At 41.0% G+C, this 17,238-nt stretch overlaps 1 protein-coding gene across 1 annotated transcript; it reads right to left on the reverse strand.

The window, feature by feature from the left end:
• Positions 1-295: 295 nt before the first annotated feature.
• Positions 296-16,841, reverse strand: cyth4b (cytohesin 4b). Its single transcript, XM_030062801.1, has 13 exons — positions 16,750-16,841; positions 12,172-12,254; positions 11,809-11,873; positions 11,600-11,666; positions 8,534-8,652; positions 7,831-7,911; positions 6,610-6,722; positions 3,862-4,010; positions 2,960-3,071; positions 2,495-2,571; positions 1,617-1,688; positions 1,303-1,457; positions 296-585 (listed from the first exon to the last, which is right to left on the reverse strand). The coding sequence occupies exons 1-13, from the start codon at positions 16,766-16,768 to the stop codon at positions 504-506; spliced, it is 1,194 nt and encodes a 397-aa protein (XP_029918661.1). The 5' UTR covers positions 16,769-16,841; the 3' UTR covers positions 296-503.
• Positions 16,842-17,238: the final 397 nt, after the last annotated feature.

Below are 17,238 nucleotides of genomic sequence, written 5' to 3' on the forward strand. Positions count from 1 at the left end.
AGCATACACAGAACTGATGCGCTGTCACATGCTTGATTTGTCTCCTCGGCACTGTCGTATTCATATAAAGTAAAAAATACTGCGGACAGGCGCCAAAACACCAAAACGCAATAGCCATGTCACGTCAAGAGAAAGAAAGAAGAGATCCTTTCCAACACTGTGATCAGAGGCAGAAAAATTATTCGCATGCGTGGATCAGTATATTCCTTTATCTCCCTTTTTTGTCATTTTCCCAACAAACAGTATCTAGCCAGTCAAGTTGACAGTGCAAATAACAAATAATTGCTTACTTTTGTCACCTTTGACACCATGAAGTTAAGTCCCAAAAATGAGAAGTGGAAAGAGAGGCCCCTCTTTTATCCCGAATGACCTCTGTTAACTTCCTACTGTCTAGCCTCCGGTCTCCTGGCAGAGTTCACGTGGCTGTATTAATACAGTCTAAAAGGAGGGGGTGGAGGCCCATTGTGGTAACCAGAATGTCTCCATAGGGGGCGCTAGTCCGCTCAGTCCTGGGGGGCTTGGTTTATCACCTTCTTCTTGCGGACAGAGACCAGGTCGTAGAACGGATCCTTGGTGATGCTTGCTCTGTTTAAGGTAAAGAAGATCGTCACATGGAGACGTTGCTGCAGTGTAGAACAGTGAAAAGTGTGTGTAGTTTGTGTTTGTGCATGTTCTTGTATTCCAATACTTAAGGTGATCAAACCTCATAAAGCACAGAAAGATGAGGAATATATCCTGCTAGATTAGGATTAAGACATGAAACAACCTGAATCCTTACTGTGTTCACAAATTAACAAAGCTTGACCTGATGCTAGTGCCAAGAAGAGATGTCATGGCTTCACCAAAATTATTATGGTTCCACCTCTATGGGTCATGAATGTGCTCAGCAACATTGAGAAGATTCATATAAAAGGTGTCTGAGTTATTGCATTCACAGCGAGGAGGTGTGTGTGCAGCAAATGTGACGCTGAATCCATAATATCCCCTTTTTTTGTGGTTTGTAGGACAAAATCAGGATTATATCCAGGTTAAGGTTAAGGTAAGGCATGAAATCTAGACCGTTATGGTTAGGGTTCACGGTCACAGAGCGAATGTAGCCAGTGAGAGTCGTCACAAGGACAGTGCAGCATGTATTAGAAAGCTCTGTGTGTGTGTTTGCTTGCATTTGCATATACACAAGTTTATGCATCCCATTGTGTATGGATGTTTGCATATTCCTGTGCAGGTTTTTGTTTGCACGTTTTCATGCTGTGTGTTTGGATGTGTGTGTATGTGTGTGTGTGTGTGTGTGCATGCTCTGACCTGATAGCCTCGATCCAGGAGTCTCTCTCCTCAGCGCTGGCAGCACAGATGGTGTAGGACTGGTGCTTCCCCTCCACCACTCGGCCGTCTGTCTCTGTTTTGCACGCCTTGATCTTCTGCCCTCGGCTGTTGGGGTTGTACAGCTCCAGACAGTACTAGACGAAAGAGATGATACAGCAGGATCAGTGTATGAGCAGTGTATGAGCAGCAGTGTATTTAACTGTACAGCCATTAATATACACATACTACACACTATACATACGTAATTGCATATGATGCCTTATAATGCAAAACATAAGATGACAGTAACTTACAGGTTTCCGTGGATAGGGCACTTCTCTGACACACAGGTTTTCAAGAGGGATGATGCCTCTGGGCTCTTTGTCCTGCAGACACACGCACACACACACACACACACACACACATAGAGAGAGAGAGAAATGTAGATATTGAGACATCCAGACAGATGAAAACAACAATAAAGAGATGGAGCGAGTCAGAGGATGGATGAGGAGGTAAACGGAGAAGTTAAGAGAGAATTGGTGTGGTCGAAAGTTGAGAAGCTTGAGAGTATTAATGCAAGACATTTTCAAATAAATAAATGTTTGTTTAGACTGAACAGAAGAGTTGGATTGTTATTCAGCAGACAAAAAAAGAAGAAATAAGAACAAAGTGGCACCTACGGAAACTCAAAATTCATTAACAGAAATCGAAAGAACATAGCCCGCACAGTTTGACTGACAAGCGATCAGAGATATGGCCAAAAGAAAAGCAAAAAATTTAAATAAATAAATGAATAAATAAAAAAATGGGAGCTTATATGTAACATCTAATGGCACAGTATATTGACATGCATTAATAGTGACATGCTGTACTTAAAGCAGCTAGAATATGTACCTTTCCACATTCACATATTTTTTCTACAGAGACTACAAAGACTTAAATCATCTGAATGAGAAGGATTCCTTTTCCTTGAGTCTCACACTGAAAAATGAAATACTGCCTAATATTTCAATACTGTCAGTATCATATGTAATGTGGCTGTGTTACCCAGTTTGTGGGAAAGGATTGTGGGTCGGAGCTGAGATTAGATCAAAGAGGTAAAAATAGAAAGTGATGAGGAGATTGGTGGTATGAATCAGAGGAGGAGAAGAGGTTCAGGCAGATATGAAGGTGAAATGGAAAGCCTTACAGTGGTGAACTCAAAGTAGTACAGGCAGTTGTCAGTCAGAATGAACCATCGCCTCTTCCACGTCTTCACTCGGCCTCCTGAAATACACCATTTTAAATAAGAAATTACGAAAGGAGCCACAGTTATCTGCTGCCAAAACATTTATGAAAATATTGTTTTCTGAATCATACATATGATTAATTAGAGTTTGTTAATCTACAACCTAAAAATGTCTGGTTTGCATCTGGCTGTATGAATGTATACTAAGTAATTCCCTTGTCATTTCCTTGGTACATTTCTGCTTTTTGTCCCACTTCTTCATGTGTGTAATCAACGCTGGATGTGACTTCTTGTTTCAGTGAAGATGAGACATCTGAGACACCTCGCTCTGCAGGTGACGGGCTTTTGGTGCTTTCGTTCCCTTTCATGGCTCAAATAATGAACAACAGGCAAAGACGCACACTATCCTGGTGAGAGGTGTTTTACCGAGTTTGAGGAGCCAGCCTTCTCGGTCAGGGTTGAAGAAGGTGTGTGTCAGGTCGTTCCCGTCGTCCTCTGGGATTTTGAATGGCTCGTTGCGTATGCTCTCATACAGTTTCTAAGAGGGAAACAGTTAAATAAAAAATAAAAACACCATGGATAACATCATTTCACAGTATATTTCCCTGCCTCTATCTTTCCATGTTTCCATATTTGCTGTGGTTCAACTTCTGGACAGCAACTCCCTGAATCCTGCCATGAAACAAATCAATCAGCTGTCCGATAATATCAAGTCTGATCATAACTCAACTGGCAGCACCAATCAGAGATACAGGTGGCCTTCCTATAACACACACAACTTTAGAGCTGGCAGTGTTTCAAGGGAAACAACAATGGCTCCGATTGGTGGAAAATCTTTTCAAGTTCAAGTTAAATTCAAGTTTAATTATAGGCCAAAATCACTGCTTGCAGTCTCAAAGGGCTTAACAGACCTGACTTGAACTTGAACTTGAAAAAAGCACAGATGATGGGGAAAAAGGGAAGAACCTCGAAAAGGACCAAAAGGAGCCTTCCTGGCCATTCAGGAGTGCAATTGGTGCTGACCCAGTGCAAATGACCAAATTAAGTTAACCAATTAGTATTTTGGGGCAGTATAGTATTTCCCAAAGAAGTGAGGATTAAAACCCAATTTTTGAGTAGAACATTAAAAGCAGACTGACTAATGGCTTCTTCAATAATTTCAGTTTCGGGGTAAGTCGACCTTATACTGTTAAAACATTACGACTAATAATCAAATTCCCTAGTTGGGAAAACAAATTGGGAGTTTACGTCTGGAACCTGAAGTCTGATGGTCTGTTAGTATTTTGTGGTGTCCGGTGTGGCTGCCGTGATTGGCTGGTGGGACTCACCGTGAGCAGATCATTGGGCAGATCCCCTCCATTGTTGATGCCTCTGTTCATGGAGATGAAGCGCTCCAGGGTGGTCTTGTCCTTCACGTTGGGGTTGTGGAGGCTGGTGTTCAGCATGATGATGGCAAAGGACAAGATGTAGCAGGTGTCTGGTGTTGCAGGTAGACAAACACACGCGGTAAGAAGAAGCAAAATTTGAATTCACTGCGTGGCGGTCGTAACATGTGAAGAGAAACACAACAGGGACACAGAGGGAAAGAAAAAAGATGGCGACGTTGAGAAAAAAAGGCGCAGAAAGTTGGACAGACAAAAAAAAAGATGCAGGAAGAGAAACAGACAGAAGAACACAAAGCGAGATGATGCGATTGCTCATATAAAGATTCATAAATGAGTTTCTGTTGGTGATGCTCTTCTCTAATCTATTCAGCCATGGAGGTTATCGCTGCTTATACTAACTGCCCAGATCTTCTTCTATTTATTCTAAACAAAGCCCTGTCGCTCTTTCTGGAAATTTGAATGGCCATACCGGTCCTATTCTCGCTTCTCATGATTGTACGTGAAAGTTTTGGGAGCTTAGGAGTCAAGTGTGACTTATCCCCAATTCATTTCCACTCATGTTGAAAAAATCTGAAAAAACTGCTCCATAAAAGTTGAAAGTTGGTATTCAATCCATACAACCACATAATTTGCTTCTTCCAACCCTCTGATATGACCCAGATGACTGTTTCTTGACTGAGCCACTAAAAATACTTGGTTAAGGTTATTGTGAAGGTTGGAGAAAGGCTTGTTGTAGTGGTTAAGTTCGGAAAAAGTCATGTTTAAGGTTACAAAATGGAAGCAACCTAAGAACGAACACCACTCTAGCTTAGATTTGAACTTTGAGAGAATGGCGCCTTGACAGACCCATCCAGCACACCAACATCCACCTTGAACCTTGGACTTTATCGCTCCCTTAACGCTACACCGCAGTGCCGTCATTTACAGGACCACTAGAGGGCGCTTAACTTTAACACGTAACCCTATGCTGTGCTAAACTGCTGTACAAACGACCTATGGGGTTGTTTTTTTGTCTGTTAATTCCATACTTGGCCAGCATGTAAGCTAAAATTACTGCTTTACTCTATTATAATCACTTAAAATTCACGCTTAAATACTAAATGTATGGGATTGATAGCTTGATTAAATTAGAATTAGAGGCAGCACTTTGTGTTCAGCCTGACTTTTGACTAAATTAAGCAGCTTTCTCTAGCTAGGAGGCCACTTAAATTTCACCAGAGCTCTCAGGAGTTCACAAAAAAACCTCTTCCAGTTCAACTTAAAGTTTAAGTGAATTTATAACAGAGTTGACACAGTATTTCCAGCAAGCATACGTGCTCAGCAGGTATTCACAAGATTGAACAACCTGTGTGTGGTACTTTTAAATTTAACGGGGCATTTTTCTTTTTTTTTTTTTTTGGACATGGGGATATGTTAATGACCTAGGTTGAGAACTATGACCTCTTATGGATTTTTAATGAGCAGGAGGATCCAAAGGGTGCATGGACTCCACCGTCAGCAATACAGTGACTTGAATCAAATCACTGACTCCAGTGTGAGCCAACTGCAAGGCAACAGCAGACTGCATGGCTCTAGATGGTTGTGCATACACTTCACAAGGGGGAATTTGAATTTTGAATGTATTATGAATTTGCATTGATGCAGTTCATATTACAATATATCATTCAGCATGGGTGCAGTAACCTCCCAGGGCACACGTGCAGCAGCAGGGCCTCAGTCTCTGGCATCATGTGGGCAAAATGTCATCAATTTGGAAATTGTATGCACAAATTGGTATTTTGTGAATCGATGGCCTCTCCAGGGCTCCATACTCCCCTGAGGATGAACCCTGTCAACTTTGCTGACCTCATGACCTTTCCTCTAGCACCACCTTCAGGCCAAAATGTGCAAATGCCATGGTTACATGACTTGCACCAAGCCAGCGGGGCACCAGTGACTGAGGGCCGGCACTTGTTTCAACATGAATGGAAGTGAATGCGGGTAAGTCAGCCTGGACCTCTGAGCTACCAAAGTATATTGTGAACACAATTAAGCAGACGATATGTGTGGTAAACAGAGACAATCAGGACTGATGAGCGGTCAGGACAGGTATGGTGCTTGATGTGTGACTTTCTGTGGCGTCTTTTCTCGGAAAAGACTACTTGACGCTGAGTGTGCTGCACAACCAAATTAAAGTGTGCACAAGTTGAATCACTGTTGTGTTATATCAAATACTAAAGAAACATTTATTTGTAAGAATGAACTAATGAATGTCACAGAATATTACTTTTACTTTTCATTTGAGTAAAAGACGACCAGTAAGGAGCGAAAACAGCGCTTCAATTGGCGGTGAGAAGTTGCAGCTCAAGGGCCATGAACGCCCCGGGTGAACAGACGGGCTGAAATGTCATGTGTCTAAATATGGAGCCTAAAATAAAATAAAATAATTCTATTTTTCCACTATGAGTAAGAGTGGCGCCTCTCTATGTCTACAGTAAAAGAGGACCAGACATGAACTCCCTTTTGAAAGCTGCCCCACTTTGAAACTCAGACTCGCTCTCAGAGGAAAAGCAGAATAAGATCTTGTACACACACCTCCACACACACACACACACACACACACACACACACACACACACACACACACACACACACACACACACAGAGAGAGACAGACAGGAAGTGGACAGACGTGCATCAAGCGAAGCCCACCTGTTGACTGGAAGACGTGAGTGTTGCAGTCACAGTAGCGTGTGGCGAAGGCCTCCATCATGCGGTCAATCTTCTGGGCCTCACCCGGCAGGCGGAAACTCCACAGGAACTGTCTGTCACCCAGAACCAGCAGAACAGCAGGCGGACAGCTCAGTTTACACATTTTTAGGCTTGTGAGCAATGCCTGTGTCGTGTGTTCGCCAGCTCGACACACGCACAGCACATGGACGGGGATAAATCTGGAGAACAATGTGAGCGTGCGCCGCCAGCAGATTCCCATTTTCCAAGTGACGAGCCTGACACATTTCATGAGTCATTTGGGATTTTAGCCGCTGTTTGTTGTTTGTCTTGTCTACAGCGACTGTGCCAACACTTGTACACACACAAACACACATTCAGGTCGGCCACAAACCCAGACACACGTACGATTTTACAGTATACACCACATAATTAAACCAGCTGTGGCTTTAGTGATGCCAGTGGCTGATATTTTTGTGCCAATATTTAGATTCAACATTTTTTACGGCTGAGGCCACACTGATCCACCGTGTCTGTCTTTTACTGTCTGTTTTTAACTGTTTTTCAATGAGAATTGTCTGTTTGATGTTGATGTGTTTCCATAAAATTTTTTGCCAGTTTCGATGGATGGAAAATTAAGTACAGGCTAAAATTTTTGCAACTGATGGAGATGCCATTATCTGTTAAGCCAACAGCTAAATGTTTTGTCCTCTTACTGTAAATTACTTTGGATAAGAGCTAAATGCTATGAATGACTTTTTTTTTTTTTTTTTTTTTGTTATTGGTCAACATCTGTGTCGGTTTTTGAACCAGGTATGAACACAAGCATGCTACTTCAGCAAAGGCAGACATGTGGCCACACTGAATTGGAAACAGCCACAAAGGGTATTTTTTAAAAACAAAAATGAAGAAACAGCATAAGTCTAATATATGATTCATGTGATGAGATATTATGAATGCCTTTGTAGAAAATATCCCTTCATTATTCCAATGTGTGTTGCCATAACTTTTATCTCAACTCATGCTCAGGTCATGCTGTGTGAGGTCTTTAACATTAGATTACAATAAAAAATAAATACAGATTCTGACCAATAACAAAGGCTTAGGGTCACTTTGAGTTTTAGTTCTCTTTATTTTTCTGAAATGTTCTTATGTTTGGCACTTCAGGGCCACCGTAGACAGGTGATGATGAGGGGAGCTGACCTGAGTGCCTGGACCAGGTTGAGGTCGGAGAACTCGTGCAGCTCCACAAAGGCCTTCAGGGTCTGGAGGTGCAGCTCCTCCCTGCAGGACGAAGGTTGGAGGAAGAGGATGTGTGAAACCAAACAAATGCTTCAGTATTTGTTGTTTTTTTTTCTCTGTTTGAATCTGCATGTGGAGTCAGTCAGTGTCCTCATAATCCCTCTATTTTCCAAATGCTGCTGCGTTTTCCCTTTATTTATCCTCTTTTTTATGACTTCTCCCGCTCCCCAGCTCTTATTTCTTTCCTTCTCCCATTTTCCCTCCTCTTCTGACTCCTCTGCTTCACAATTTTTCCCACCTTCATCATCCTCTGTCCTCTTCCTCCTCTCATCCTGGCTGATTTTCTTGTTTGCATCTTCCTCTCTTCTCCTGTTTTTGTTGTTCCCCTTTTCTATCCTCTCTGTCTATCTCTCTCCCCCATCTCACTCCTTGACTCCTCTTTTCCCACTTCTCCACCCTCCTCCTGCTCTTCCTGCTCTGACGCTTTTTCTCTACTTCCTTCAGTCTCTCCTCATCTTCCTCCATTTTCCTTCTCCTTCTTTCCACCTTCCTATGCAACTCCTCACACACCCACTCCTTCTCCTCGTTTCCTCCTATTCTACACCTCTCTACCACTCTTCCTCCTCCTCCTCCTCCTCCTCCTCCTCCTCCTCCTCTTCCTTACCTCTCTCCAAGGAATTCTCCAATGGCTGTCTTGTTGAGGCCCTCCTCCTTGTAGAGAAATTCGGCGATGGACTGGGCTTTTCCCTCCAGCAGCTTATTGTCCACCAGGTAATTGATACCCTACGCACACACACACACACACACACACACATCCACGCACACACCAAATGCTGTGGTTAAGTGTATTTTCTCTTTGAGCATGGAAGTTTAATGCTAGTTTCGTAATGATCTCATTTCCAAGTTTCTGACAGACTCTTTCAGCTGCTGTTCGGTCCATGTGAGCTCACCGTTTCTGTAATTCCAATTCCTTAAAATCAGTTTCTCTTCCGCTTACTCTTCATTACAACTGCCAAGACAGGAATGTCTCTAAAAATATGTGTTGCAGCAGCCACTGCCAGCACTGTTTCTGGGCAAAAGCAATACACTGTGATTTTTTTTTTCTTCTGTCTCTAGTATATAAAAAGCATTCGCATTTTCTAAATAACAGTATTTCTGAAATGATGCAATGCAAGCTGTTTCTTGTTTGTTTGTGTTTGTTTTTTTATTTGTTTTTAAGACCCAACAGTCATAAAGCTTTCAAGTCAAGCAGTTCAAGCAAGAGCAGAAGGTTGCAGGTTCACGGTCTCTCCTGACCACAGTCTATTCAAACTGAAAACCCCATCTATTCAACAGAAAGCTATACACAGCTTATACCAACCACACAGAAGTCAGAAAAAACTTGAGGGAACAGTATGACATGTGACACACTGTATATATTTTAGACTGAGGTATAACTGATGAAAATTGTTCCAAGATACTGTACTTGTCTTTCATATATTTTGTCTAAAACATAACATGCTTTTTCCAAAAAAAAAAAAAAAAAAAAAGTTCAGCACAGAAAGTTAATTCATTCCTTTTTGTATTTAGCATCGCACACAATTGTTTTGTAAAGTTGCAACAAGCCTGGCCACCTACTGAAACCACAGCCGGAGCTGTGCTGTGGTTCTGAGTCACGGCTGGTGCAAAGACCCACAAGAAATACATTTTGGTTTAGTCAGAGAGGAAGTCTACGCAACAAGAAAATGTACCGAAGCGGAGGGGGGGGTGCCTCGATTCGCAAATGCTGAAGGTGTTTAACTCAGCCCCCAAAAGAGAGGCACAGCAAGATGGGATTTCAAAGGTTTCGAAAACTGGGGGAACAGCAAACCCTCTCTAAATACCAAATTTTATATAGATGAATAATTTTCTCTCCTATATGATATCCAGAGTTGATTCTGCATTACCTGAAATAAACTTAAAAAAAAAACTGAAAACAAAAAGAAAAGTGTTGCCTATTACTTGGCCAAAATGATAATTTTTTTTTTTTTTTTAAATAACAATGTGCTATTTTTATGGAAATATGGCTATGTTTGGTTTAGAGAGAGAAAGAGGCGATCAAACTGTATAACCTGGTGAAACTTGGAGGGATGCTGCGTCTTTTTCCATAGTTGCCCTGATTGGCCCAGTGGGGGCGCTGTAATAAGAGGTTGAAAAAAATGCTTTGAAATCCCGGAGCTGACCAACCACTGATTGCAGGTATTTCAGGTAACCATGCCAACACCAATTCATCCATCAGCAAATTTTTATTATTCTACCAAATTTCGGTGCGTAATTCCGCCCACAGTTTTGGCATTACGCCGATACACCAAACACGAAAAACAATAACGAGAACTGTGCTATGACTTTTCTAAGTGTTCCCACTTACCGATTTTTGGCAATTCCAGTCTATACGCGATTTTTGGCCTATTACAACCTAGCAAAACCATGGCAACCTCCTAGCAATGCCTTAGCTATGATCAGGAACACCATAGCAACTGCGTAGCAACATCTCCAGACATTGTAGCAACCACCTAGCAAGACCCTAGCAACAACCCAGAACACCATAGCAACCGCCTTGATGACCACACAGGATTTTTCATCTTTAACCTGAAACCTATGTTTGGATTCTGATTATTATCATTATTATTTATTATTATCATTATGTTTATTGATGATTTAACTCATTAATAAACAGGTTGATTGGACCCTATCAACAGGCTTGACAGGGTCCAATCACAAGTATGTGCATAGTGGTGCACATGCTTGAAATCCATGTGATGTACATACTTTTGTTGTTGGTTCACAAGGACCCACTTGACACCATGAGATTAGATCCTATGACGTCTACTTCCTGGAGAATGGAATATCTTTAATGGTGATTTGAGCAAGTTACAGTCACAAGCCTGCCTCTTTAAACACCCATCCTGCTTTTGGACTCTATTTAACTTTTGGTATTTCAATGGTGGGAAAAAAAAAAAGGCTCACTAAAAGATGGTTCAAAAGGGTCGATTGTATTAATCATGGGTGTGTTTTGGGTGTGACCTGCAAGAAACCAATCAGAGCACCATCTCCCATTCCCCTTATTAAAAGCCAGGGGCACTTGCACCTCGGTGGATTGATATTATAATGGTGGATTTGACAGGTACGAAGGAAGGTGTGTAATGGAACAAGCAGAGTGGGCCCGCGTTGTGCACCGACCCATGGAGGCGAGCATCACTACTTTGATGATGCACCTTAAAACAACAGTGAAAAGTGCACCACCGACGTCAGACGTGCTTTTTGTTTCTTTCAACTGCCTCGAGACAGCGATGCTCCAACCACACACCTGACCACACCTGGTTTTACGACCAACACGCCCACAGGTACACAGATGGGCACGAGTGCATTGGCAGTTTGTGCAATGTGGGCGCTGGACGGGAAAATGACGACTGCGCTGGTTGGAAACTTGCAAAGACACTTGTGCCGTCCTTGGGGCCACTTTGCACCGCGTGTAAGATAGAGCTCAGATGGACACCAAACACTCCAATACCACAGTAAAAATAAAATAAAAATAAAAAAATAAACCTTCAACATTCACTCCTCTATTAAAATTTGTTGATCATTCAAGTATTTAAGCCTTCAAGTATTTAAAACAATAAGTCAACTAGATTGCACAGAATTTCAATTGCAGTATCAGATCTAATGACATCCCTATGCGTGCACACACACACACACACACGTCAGAGCTCACCTTTTTGGGATCCATGTTGAATTTCTTCTTCCCACTGGAGAACTGCTTGCCCTTCTCCATGGTCTTGCTAAAAGTAAAAGCAACATTGAAGGAAATAACGATGAATGGAGTGGGTGGTTGGTCACTTTGAAACTGAAATAAAATTGCCCCAGCCGGCATGCCAGCATTTACGAGAAGTTCTATGAAACAAGAGGGAGATGGAAACTCACTTTTCTTCTGCAGACTCAAAGCTGAGTATGTTCGCCATGACGCTATCGATCTCCATTTTTAACCTCTGGACAGGACAAATGAGAAAGAAAGAAAGAAAGAAAGAAAGAAAGAAAGAAAGAAAGAAAGGAAAACTCACTTTACCCAAATAATATATGCAGATTTAAATTACAGATAGAAATGCAGAGGAAGGACAGAGAGCCTTTGGATTGTTGATGGATTAAGATGGATTTTATTATGGATTTTATTTTATTTTTAAGTATATGCATAAGAGAATGTGTAACACATTACACGTGTGTGTAAATCCAAATGGGTACATGAAGTCTTGCACATTTATTTGACTGAAATTATTTGTTAGACTGTACCTGGATGTCGTCCAGAAGGTCTTTCTTGTACATCTTGATGGTTTCGATCTCCATCCGCTCATCCGCCGTGAAGTCTGGGGACACTGGGGAGAAAACAGAACAAATGTCACACAGATAAATAGAGGTATCGATTATCCATTTTGAAAGATTTTTCCCTCCTGTTTGCGAAAATCGGCTAAAATGTGGTTCTGCTGTGAATTACTTTAAAGATCAAAAATAATTTTCCCTATTCAAACTGCTCAACAATCTGTATTAACATCCTCAAGGTTATGCTTGACTGTTTTGATGTTAGGTTTGTTGTGATTAAATGCCCGTGAAAGGCATCTGAACACAGCTTTCACTTGATTTATTTCAAAAGCACGAGGGAAAAAGTGATGAGCAACTTTGCAAGAAATTACCTGAAAATCTGTAAAAACCAAACAATCATACAAGAAAATGACCTGACAATTAGTACAATTAAATTACAAGACAAATTACCATAGAATACCACAAAATTGAAAAAAAAAAAAAAAAAAAAAAAACAGAAAATTATTTTTTTGAAGTGAAATTTCAGATTCTGAAATAAAACCTTTGAAAATAAAAGCCCTGCTTCACACAAGCTCCTAGGTTTTAAAGGGTTAAAAAAATGACGATTGTACCTTTAAAGTTAACCGCAAAATAAGGAAGGAAGATTAACTGGAAGAGGACTGAGGCAACAAGTGATAAGGTTTACTGAAGCACGATTACACACGCCACCAAACACAGCATGCACACATTTACACGCAAGCTCATATATTAAACCCGGTGTTATTGCACACCCTGCACGCATGCACACACGCATACACACACACACACACACACCCTGTCAGTGCGCTCCTGCAAAACACACAGGCAAACTGTGTGAAGGATGATTAAAAGTCATTCTCAGCCACCACGTCTCACCACTCACACCCCACCGGAACTCAAAGATACTGTCGAGATTATAAATAAATTACACAGTCATACTGAGAGAAGGCTTTCATCTAAGCCCCGGGATTATTTGAGTCACTATGGAGGCAGTGTGCTAGACTAGGCGGTGACTGTTTAGTGTTGCTATTGCTGATCCACAAAATCCTGTTATTGGTATTGAAAACAGAGCTCAAGAGGTCTGTAACTCATAAATATGTTGGCTTACTGTGTGGCGAGAGAGAAGAATGAGGATTTAATAACATACATATATTTTTTTTTTGTAACTCGAAGACAGGTAATGTCTGTATCAACAAACACATATCCTCAAGCAAGACACAAAAATCCACCTTCACGTCCTTTTACACTGCCAGGTATGGGATGTTTAATGTGAAGTATTATCATTTTTTTTTTTTTTTTTTTTTTTTTTTTTTTGACGCACCAACTTTCAATAAATCCACTTGTCTCTTTTGACTTTTGCAGTCATTTGCTGGAATGCCTTTTGACAAACCCAACCACAAAAACCTGCCTTCATTAATAACTTGATGCTTGTGTGTTGCAGCACGTGTGGGTGGGGGGAGCTGTGATGACGGTGACCATGAAAAACTCTTTCTCATAGAGGAAAGTAGGCCAGGGGTCCCAGTTACCCAGTTACTTTTTCTGCGATTCATGCACAGTGTTATTTGGAATAGCACTCCACAGTTCTTTCGTGATAAGATAGTATCTACTGTTTTTCGTCATGGGCATAATACTCAGACAATATCAGACAGACAAAAAGTACAGTTTCACTTTTTTTCACTTTTTGTTGCGTGTAGGTGACCTTTACTTTAATATGTAGAGTTATTTGACTTATTTACTAAACTTATTTGGCTTGTTTTTGCCTTTTTGTGTTATCGATACAGTGTGATTTTAATGAAGGAAGATTAGTGAACACTTTGTCATGGCAATCACTTGAGTCCATGCTTTTATAACAGCAAAACAAAATCAAAAGTCCCATGCAAAACACTCTCCATTGTCCGGCTGCATGTCAATTACTTCCCAAACGCATGTATTTTTGTTAAAAATGTCGTAAACAGACCACTTCCAGAAAATCCTCTCCCATGCATGATACATGGCACGAAATTAGCACATGGCTTCATAACGGAGACTTGAGTTGTTTGGATTATGCTGCATGGCGAGTGTGAGCTTTTCTTCACACTTTTCTTCTGCTGTTAGTTTGCCAGTGCAAAAGCATGCATTTTTGGGATATTTTTGGAATATCATTCAGTCAGGCTTGCGAGTAAAACTGTCTTCATCAGGGATTCAAAGCAGCACAGGTTGAGTATTTGACAAAAATATCATGCATTATGTGTGAAGTAACCCTTTAAGGTTGTTTTTCTTGGCACTGCACAAGCTGCATTAAAAAAAAAAAAAAAAAAAAAAAAACACCATTGCTATGCACAGCAAGTCTTCGCCTGCACACTTTGCTCAGCCCCAACTTGAAGGTTAATGTTTTTAAAAGATGGATTTAAAAGAGCGAGGAGTGGCATTCAGGGGGCTCGATGTTTCGCTTTGCCTCGGGCCGCAAAATCACTGCGTGTGCCCGTGCTGATAAAGGCAGCATAGCAAAGAGTGCAGAAGTGTTTCCAGTCGATAAAAAAAGTGAAAGTTGCACCCTTTACTCAAAACGAAACATGTTTTGCTGCTGTCATCTACTGTCAGTGGAGGAATTAGTACGTCAGCCACTTCGACCATTGATTTGTCCCTGTATGACTGTTGAATGAGCAGAACGCCTTTTAGCGAATAATAGGCCAGATATTCTGCCTCTGATGGAGCCATATGCCTCATTGCTGATGTTTCTATTTGCTGATATATGACTCACATAACAGAACAGTCCAAAAAACATCTGGAGACAACTGCCTGTCAATTACAGACCTCCCCTAATGAATTCGGCATTAATTTGCGTGATCTCTTACCAAATTTCATCAATCATGTTTAATCACAAAGGTTTGAAATTATATAGAATATTGAAAATAAAATAGAATAAAGTAATTTGCTAAAAGGGTTATCCATATATATATATATATATGCTGGCCTAGTTATTGTAGGTTTTGGCAGAGTGAACAAGGCCTAATAAATGAAATCTACATGATACACATGAACATTATGTTTTTCATATACATAATAATGTCTGGCTGTAATCGGCCAGTTGGGTTAAAAATCTATGTCATTTTTTATTCTTTTTTTTTTGTCTAATCCATCTCTACATGAATTGTGTGTTGATTTTTTTGGCAGGCATCTAAGGCAATAAGTGCTGTGATGACTCTACTGCACTAGGAAATAGTAAATACACACTGTGCCATAGGAGCAGTGTTAATTCAAATCCAACATGACATAAGAGAAGTAAGAAACTTTATTCCTTGGTATAGAGGCTGATGTTTCAGCTCATGGCTCATCTTCCTCAGAACAGTGTTGGATCATACCGCGGCCTCCGTATTGTTGTACGAATTGCATCACAAAGTCATTGGCAATACCGAGTGATTCACTGGGCTCAGCTCCTGATGTCCCCAGAGCCAAGCAACGCCCCCTGCCTCCGAGCGTCACTTGAAGGCAACTTACACCCAGCAACCTTGGCTTCCTGTAGAGTTCAGTGTGACAGATCTGACCACAGAGTCTTTCAGTTCCCCGCCCTTCCTTTACGCCTCTCCTACCACAACCTCGCAAACCTGCTGAGCAGACGTGATCAGAGTTGTCCTTTATTTTGGACCATGCACAAAACGATTTGGGCCAAAAGTGACTGGTCAGGAGGATTGTTTCAACGTCAAAAACCAAAGACAGCAACTTCATTTTTTTTTTTTTTTTCTGAGCAGTCTTGTCAGTGTTGCAAGGTTATGATTCTCACCAAAAGCGTTTGTTTGAGCGTGTCTCTTCCCTATTTCAGGGAGACCTTTAAAGCCTGCCCCATGCATCATTTTACCACAGTATATAATCTGTGGTAAGACAGCTGTGCTCGGCAGCAGCTTATCTCAGAAGCATTTCTGGCAGCCACTTCTGAAACCATAACCATATATCTTTAACTAAATTCTCTCCGATAAGAGTTTGGATAGGAAGTGACCTCCCAGAGAAGTCACAAACAATTCATTTTTATTGCAGCGTACACTCTGTTTTTTCTTAGTTTGACTGTCCATCTGTTCACACACCACTTCATTCATTTCTCTTTGACGCCTCTGCATCCAAACTCATTTCAGGACTGGAGAGCTTGCAGAGTTTGGAGGAAAAGCGAGAGGGAGGAGATGCGCTCTTACACCACACAGCAGCACCAGCATTCAAGTGGAATATTATCTAGAGCTGGTTTTATGGTGACCACTGCTCAGGGATCCAGTGCAACAAATATCCAACTAAGTGAATCAACATGGATGACATGCCAGACATGTACCTCATCATATGTAAGAATACGTTTCAAAGACACTGTTAAATAGCAATGAAATCTTAACATTAGGAGATACAGCCCTCTCACCCTTCAGTGTCATCTAATAAATGGGGGAATTAAGAATTCTAAAACCATAAATAAAATGAAATGGCAAATTCGTGAATATAACAAATTTCTGCAGATAATAATAACATACATATATATTTTTCTACAGCACTGATACAGGAAAAGAATGAGAGACTTACCCATTGGGCAATCAGTCATTGATATCCAAGAAAAAAGCCACAATAACCCAAACGGTTCAGTATGCAGTCAAGTTGAAATATCAAGTTGTCCCATGCGAACTGCCTTCACACTCACTGTGCAGACTCGACTCTGTGAAGCCGATGTCCCCCTGTAACTCCACCTCTTCCCCATCACAGTGTCAAACCTACATCAGTGTCAACACACACACACGCACACACGCACACACACAATGAAAAGCAGAACTTCCCGTCACAGTTTTCAAAATAAAACCCTCATCTGTATGTTGTGAAGCTGTCAGGCAGAGTTATATGGCCCTTTGTTCTTTAGTATAGGCCTTTGTTCTTGGTGACATTGTTCAGTGGCATGCTGGGAAATAGTTATGAAACTGTTGTTGTTCTGCATGTCTCTTAGCCTGACTGATTGATTGATTAATTGATTGGACATCTCTAAATAAGTATAAAGTATAATAAAAGTTTAAAAAAAAAAAA

The sequence above is a fragment of the Myripristis murdjan genome, chromosome 1 (assembly GCF_902150065.1).
Source record: "Myripristis murdjan chromosome 1, fMyrMur1.1, whole genome shotgun sequence".
Classification (NCBI taxonomy): Eukaryota; Metazoa; Chordata; class Actinopteri; order Holocentriformes; family Holocentridae; genus Myripristis; species Myripristis murdjan.